General features: G+C 32.6%; 1 protein-coding gene across 8 annotated transcripts in view; it reads right to left on the bottom strand.

Annotated features, from left to right (window-relative positions):
- Positions 1-2,085: 2,085 nt before the first annotated feature.
- The window catches only part of LOC105478798 (zinc finger protein 678), a 104,899-nt gene continuing 99,123 nt past the window's right edge, over positions 2,086-7,861 (bottom strand). For 7 of the 8 annotated variants that reach the window (XM_071081620.1, XM_071081631.1, XM_011736431.3 and 4 more), the window contains one exon: positions 2,086-6,520. In XM_071081620.1, coding sequence (XP_070937721.1) covers positions 5,028-6,520 — 1,493 coding nt within the window. In that variant the 3' untranslated portion in view covers positions 2,086-5,027. The remainder of the gene's footprint in view (positions 6,521-7,861) is intronic. The other variant, XM_071081619.1, reaches the window with a different exon arrangement.

Here is a 7,861-nt window from a genome sequence, read left to right as displayed (position 1 = left end):
AACTGATTTCATGTTTACCACATTTTGTGGTAGAATCTAATAACATTTCTTTCATACAAACATTACTAACTCACTAATTTAATCCTATAAACTGTGTAGAGTACATCCCAATTATGCCAATTAAATTATTCAAATGGTGCATTTATAACTTAAAAATGTCCTCAAACTCTCCAGTTAAATCCAATTTTTCACTATATTAAAAATTTCAAATTTCTTATCACATCCTACAAAATACTGTATGAAATTACATGGGCTGCAGAGAACAGTGAGAAATCTGTAGCCATGATAAGCAAAGAAGGGAAAGGGCTATGACTGACACATAGATGGGGGTGAAAATAAAATAATAGTGAAGTACTGGAGATAACTATGAAATAAACACAATTCCTCTTAATTTCAGAGGCAGTTGTACACCCTGGGTATACATGTGTTTTCTTTACATGCAGAGTTAATGCCATCTCTTCATGCTGAATATTTCTAATCTCTTACTTGTAGCCAAAAAGTGACTTCGACAAGAGTATTTGCTGCTAATTATAGAGCATCTATTATACCCCCAGGAAACCTAGCACGTTCCTGTGTTTGTTCACCTCGTTTATATGTCAAAACAACTTTGTGAATTATGAAGCCTTCCCAGTGCACATCTAAACAAATTGGCTCGAAAAAGTAAATTCAATTATGTAAAATATTAAAATGGAAACAAAAACCAAGTAAAAATTGTCTGAAATAAGGTTCTCCAATTGAAATACAAAAATAGAATGTACTCATTAAATAAACTGTAGCAACACACACATTGTAGAATTACATCTTAAAATTATCTTGTGAACATTAATAAATTTTATGAAGGTTATTCTTGGAATTTCTCAGGAATATAGAGAAAATTTCATGAACTTTGGAATGAGAAAACTATATATTAGGTTTAGGATGGTCAACAGACAAGAAAAAAACAGGATCTGCATGAGAAGATTCTGAGCCAGGAGCCATAAGATTTTTCAGAAGTAAATTCAATACAAAGCAGAGAATAAATATTTACTTTCAGAATCTTTGAGATTCCTAGTTTGCTAGTAAATTACCAATACTTTTTAAATTACGTTTTGTTCCAATATTTTTGTTTTACTCTCAAAAAAGTACACACCTATACTCAAACACAATTACACGCTCCATAATTCTCTTAAAGTTAACACTTATGTTTAGAGTGATAGACTTATAAAATTAACTCCACGTTAATCAAAACTAAATGTATGTATGTGTTTTTACAGGCCAGAGAAGTCACAGGCTCAAAGAAAAATGTAGTATGACATTTTGTAAATAGTCATTCAGGATTCAAAATACATGGCTTTTCATTATACTCTTTTATAATTATCATCATAGTGGGCAATTATAATGGTTATACTGAAGATTATATAAGAGTATCATTGTCCAATATTTACAAAAGAAAAAAATTAAAATATAACCGGTATGTTAATCCATTTTGTGCTGCTAGAAGGGGATACTTAACACTGGCAAATTAAAAAGAGGTTTATTAGCCTCAGTTCTGTTGGCTATACAAACATGACATCAGCATCTGCTTAACTTCTGATGAGGCCGCAGGGAGCTTTTACTCATGATAAAAGGCAAAGGAGTATCATGGCAAAAGACAAAGCAAGAGGAATATCAGCTTTTTTTTTTTTTTTTTTTCTTTTTTTAACAACCAGCTTTCACACGAACTGACAGAGGACTCACTAACTGCAGTGGAAAGAACATCAATCTATTCTGAGGAATCTACACCCATGACCTAAACACCTTCCACTAGACCCCGCCTTCACCATGGGGAAACATATTTCAACATGAGGTAAGGTACAAAAAACCCAAAGCATATCATATAAAAAAAATTTCCCAAGTTGTTTGAAATTAAAAGCCACTGGGAAAAGAGACTACTAGAGGTATCCTTTCACTGTTACCCAGCAGTGTATTGTTACTATCTGTTACCTACAACTTTGGGTAAAGTGGTATAGGTTAATTATTGTGGCAAGATGTACTTCATTCAATGTAAAATATTCTTAACACATTAAAAATCATTTTGTTTTATTAAAAGAAACTGCATTCTAAAAATAACATTTCAAAAGCTACTATATTTTATTACCTTAATGTGCAACTCATAAAACAATTTACTACTAAAATTCAAAATGTTTCTCTATTACTATAATGCAAAATACTTCTCTGAATACCTAATGTGTTACTTAAAACACTGTTATACATCAACAAAAAGCATTTCTACTTATATTTTCCTTATAAATGTTACATTTCAGCACCCTTAATCACTCATGAAAAAGCATATAAATGATGGTCATCTAATATAGAAGAACTTCTCATAGCTCTTACGCAGCAACAAATGACCACATGCTTTAATGTAAACAATAAATATAACAAAATCAAGTTATTTGAGATTTGAATTATGTCAATATTAAAACATATAATAAAAATAAAAAACTTTTAATACGAAAAAGTATAACATGAATGTAACTACTTCAAAAAGACATCATCTCTTGATTTATTTAAATTTTTTTTTTACCATTCTGTTACAGTTTATTATTAACTTATTTTCATTACAAGTAAGCCAAAAATAGTTTCCAATATTTAGAAAAAATTTACTCCTAATTAATTTATATTTTTGACTTTAGAAAAAATTGCAGACAGAATCATATCCTGAACAAATACAAGCTGTGACCTATTTACATCTTGATCAATGTTACAAGCCAGGGCCAAAAGATATTTTAATTCTGGGCTATTGCAGAAGAGTTTCTGGTTATATCAGGAAGTTAAATCATCTGAACAATTATTATTAGAGTTTTAACTAAGTCCAGTGAACTGTAAATAGGCAAGTTGGATCTCCTTTAGGCAGAAAATTGGGCTGTAGATGTAGGGTGTGTGGTGATGCTTATTGAATCAAACAGACCCTGTCATCTGCAAAAAAGAAAAAAGTAACTTGGTGTCATAATCTGTACTCTTGATTTTCTTGGTGAGTCTTTGACCATGTATTCTTATCTTTATTTATTTTTGTCTTTGTTTAAGAGCAACTAAAAAAGTCATTGAAAGGTGGAGTATATGGTATTATCTATCACTCATTACTCCTAGGCCATGTGACTCAATTCTTCCTATCTTACTTCCTTTCTAAGTTCTATAGATTATTTTTGTATGCATTTTAGGCATTTTTATCCTTTGAAAAATTTTAAATTATTGGATTGTTTCAAATATCTTTCATACATATTCTAAAAATAACAAAGACTTTGCATTCACATTACATTGCTTTCATGTTATCAGTGTCTAGCTATTACTAACCTCTTGGCATGCTGTTCATACTCATACACTCAACGTCTCTCTCAGTTTTGGCTATTCCCTCTTTCTTAACTCTCATTTTACTGCAGATTCTACTGATACCTTCTTTCAATGCCTCCTCAAATTGAGAAATAACTAACCCCTTTTTCTGGAATATTTATAATTGACTTATACAATTGTTTTCTAACTGGTTTCTTGCTTCTCTGATTAACTTCACACACTCCTGCTGGAGTTGTTTTCCAAAACACAAATATGAATATAACTTTCTATAGCTTTTAAATTTCTAATTTACCTTTCTTGCCAAAAGATAAAATCCACACTTCTCAATCTGTTACTTAGAGTTTTCAAGCACATAGCTTCCTGCAAGCAACTCTCTCCAGTTCATTCTCACCATGTTTTAACAATACACTTAAAAAAAGTTAGTATCAGACTTCTCCTCCTTTGCTCAAGCATTTCATTCTGTCTGGAAATTTCTTACCTTAAATATCTCTACATCAACTTCACTATGCTATACCATATTTTTGTTGCACTAGCATACATGAACAATCATGTCCAAGTTAAGTCCCACGTAAGTAAGAATTTCTACAGCCACATACTAGGATCTTAGCACCCCACTAAGATTGTCATCATCCAACCATCTCCCAGAATAGGAAGTAGTACACAAGGATGTACACATAATTAGTAAAAAATATAAAACATCTTCCTAAAACACAAATTTGAATCCATAGTAAGTAAATTATAACCTTTTATATTAAAGTTATCAATGTAGTAGAATAACTATTGCTGTTGTTTGATCTCTTAGGCATTTTATCCTTCATTGAAGAGACTTATTCCTCTTGACACCATATGATTCTGAGAGGGCTTCCATATTACATCCTGTCTCTGCCTCCTTAGCTCTAGTTGATTGATCTAGTGCAAATCTGACCCAAGTTAGATGAATCAAAGCCTTTCCCTGTGATTTTTTCACCCAGACTCTGACATGAAAAACTACCTTTATTTATTTATTTATTTATTTATTTATTATTATTATTATTATACTTTAAGTTCTAGGGTACATGTGCATAACGTGCAGGTTTGTTACATATTTATACTTGTGCCATGTTGGTGTGCTGCACCCATCAACTCGTCAGCACCCATCAACTCGTCATTTACATCAGGTATAACTCCCAATGCAATCCCTCCCCCCTACCCCCGATTCATTTAAATTTACATACAACTAAATTATCTATTTAAACTTTGAATTATTCTTGACAATCAACATTGCTTTAAAGTAACATCTGAAACTGTTAGTGCCTTAGTACTTTCTATAGTAAATTATGTAATGTTTTATTTAGACTTAATTTTGGACATTTGTTTGTATTCACTGTATTTGTAAAATATATTCTACTATACTATAAACTCTGGTGTTTTCTAAGGTATATATCTTGAAAAAATGTTTTTCCACATTTGTAGGAGGATTTTTCCCCCATAAAATCCTCTAAAGTTGAAAAAAGTCTGAATAATTGTTTAAGGGTTTTCCTGTGGTACAGATTCTATTTACAGGATGATCTTTGAAATAAACAAAGGTATTGTAATATTCTATATTTATACATTTCATTGAGTATAGTGTTGTGCACCATGAAGCTTACATTTTGTGAAACATCCTTAAACAGTCATGATGCTCATACCACTTTTATTCAGTATGAAATTACTGAAGCCATGTATAAAGTAAGCAGTTTTTAAAGACTGCCACATTTTTCACATTTGTCAGGTTCCTCTCCAGTATAAGTTCTCTTATACTTACTATGGATTGAGGATTGGTAAAACCCTTTTCCACATTCTTTACATGTGTAGGGTTTCTCTCCAGTATGAATTCTTTTATGACGAGTAAGGCTTGAGAACTGGTTAAAGGCTTTGCCACATTCTTCACATTTGTAGGGTTTCTCTTCAGTATGAATTCTCTTATGCTTACTAAGGATTGAGGACTGGTAAAAAGCTTTGCCACATTCTTTACATTTGTAGGGTTTCTCTCCAGTATGAATTCTCTTATGGCTAGTTAGGTGTGAGCACTGTTTAAAAACTTTGCCACATTCTTCACATTTGTAGGGTTTCATTCCAGTATGAATTCTCTTATGTTGAGTAAGGCTTGAGAACTTGTTAAATGCTTTGCCACATTCTTTGCATTTGTAGGGTTTCTCTCCAGTATGAATTCTTTTATGCTGAGTGAGGTTTGAGAATTGAGTAAAGGTTCTGCCACACTCTTCACATTTGTAGGGTTTCTCTCCAGTATGAATTCTCTTATGGCTACTTAGATGTGAACACCGATTAAAAGTTTTGCCACATTCTTCACATTGGTAGGGTTTTTCTCCAGTATGAATTCTTTTATGACGAGTAAGGCTTGCAAACTGTGTAAAGGTTTTGCCACATTCTTCACATTTGTAGGGTTTCTCTCCAGTATGAATTCTCCTATGTCTAGTTAGGTGTGAGCACTCATTGAAAAGGTTGCCACATTCTTCACACTTGTAGGGTTTCTCTCCAGTATGAATTTTCTTATGTTGAGTAAGGTTTGAGAACTTGTTAAAGGCTTTGCAACATTCTTTGCATTTGTAGGGTTTCTCTCCAGTATGAATTCTCTTATGTTGCATAAGGTTTGAGAACTGGGTAAAGGCTTTGCCACATTCTTCACATGTGTATGGTTTCTCTCCACTATGAATTTTCTTATGGCTAGTTAGCTGTGACCACCAATTAAAAACTTTGCCACATTCATCACATTTGTAGGGTTTCTCTCCACTATGAATTTTCTTATGGTTAGTTAGTTGTGACCACCAATTAAAAACTTTGCCACATTCATCACATTTGTAGGGTTTTCCTCCAGTATGAATTCTTTTATGTTTGGTTAGGTTTGAACATCGATTGAAAACTTTGCCACATTCTTCACATTTGTATGGTTTCTCTCCAGTATGAATTCTCTTATGTTCAGTAAGGATTGACCTCCGGCTAAAATTTTTGCCACATTCAATACATTGAAAGATTTTGCTTTCAGTTGATGAACATTGAGTAAGTCTATTATAACATTCTTTTTGCCCCTTACCCTCATTCACAGTTCTCCAGTCTTTCACTAAGTGCAAATTGTCAAGGCCCCAGCTTCTATGTCTCGTCAGTGTCACTTTTTGGCATAAATCTTTCATATCCTGCTCTGGCAAAAGGTCTTGAATGGAATAAGATAAAATAGCTGAAAGAAATAAAAATAAAAAGTTATTCTGCTTACTAATCTCCAGTAAATACACTTTACAAATCTAATAAATATTATATCAAAGACATTAACAAGATGGCATAATAAAATACCACAGGCCCTGATTCCTTTTTGAACATATAAACTTAACAAAAATATACTGACCAAAATGCCTTTCTGAAAACTATAAAATCTAGTTGAGTTTGCAACACCCTAGGTGAGCACAATTGCAAAATCCACATAGAATAGAAAGTAAAGTTTGTTACATTTATACATAAAACCTTTCCTCCACCCCAATATAGCATGGTGTCTTTAAGAGTAAACTTCAAACTCCTGGCTTCTCCCTCAAAGCAAAAAAACAGAAAAACAAAACATTGCACATGTGCCCATACTTCTGGCTTTTAGGGGCTTTCCAAAGACTGGTTTCTGTCTCCCATAACAAAGACTGTTGAAAGAAATGGTGGTATGCTTTGAATGACAGCTTTGATCTGCTAAGAAAAAGGTAAATAATTGTTACTGCAGCAGAGAGATCATAGTGCCACAGACAGACACCAGGTGTAGCACATGATTACAGGTTTTTACAAAGAAACATGAACAAATCTCTTTTGCTGAACAGTAAACACATGATTCCAGAGAAGACAAATCATAAGAAGAGGTTTGAGAGGCTACAAGGATCTCCAGCCTGGCAAATAGCTAGTAGCCTTCTCCAGGACAAAGCCACTTATAAAGAGTGTGACAGGTGGCATTTTATTAATGCCCAAATATGAACCAAAGATTACAACATATGCAAAGTTATCAGGGTAACATGGTCCAATCAAGGAAACAAACTAAATAAAAAATTAATTCTAAGAAAATAAATATGTATAAATTATCTAAATAATTCAGATGACTCAGTAAGTGAAATGGGAACAAAGACAACTAAATAAAATCAGGAAATGGGAGTATCAACAAAATAATAAAATGTATAACAAGAAACAAAGTGTGGGACTAAAGATTACAAGAAAATAACAGAAATGTTTACACAAAAGATGTAAAAAAATCAATAATAAACACAAAAAGACCCATAAGAAGACACATTATAAGCAAGATTTTGAAATCACAGAGAGGAATAAGATGTTGAAAGCAGCAAGAGAAAAGTGATGTGTCATTTATAAGCATTCTCCTATGGGATTACCTGTGAATTTATCAACAGAAACTTTGCAGGGAAAAAGGGAGTTAAGTGATATAGTCAGGGTGTTGAAAGAAAAAACAAAAACTTTCAAGCAAGAATACTATTAACAGTAAAACTGTCCTTCACAATTAAGAGAAGATGAAGACTTTCCAAGATAGCCAAATGCAGAA

The sequence above is a fragment of the Macaca nemestrina genome, chromosome 1 (assembly GCF_043159975.1).
Source record: "Macaca nemestrina isolate mMacNem1 chromosome 1, mMacNem.hap1, whole genome shotgun sequence".
NCBI classification, from domain to species: domain Eukaryota; kingdom Metazoa; phylum Chordata; class Mammalia; order Primates; family Cercopithecidae; genus Macaca; species Macaca nemestrina.
The sequence above is the reverse complement of the archived record's forward strand: the minus strand, read 5'-3'. Positions and strand labels throughout refer to the sequence as shown.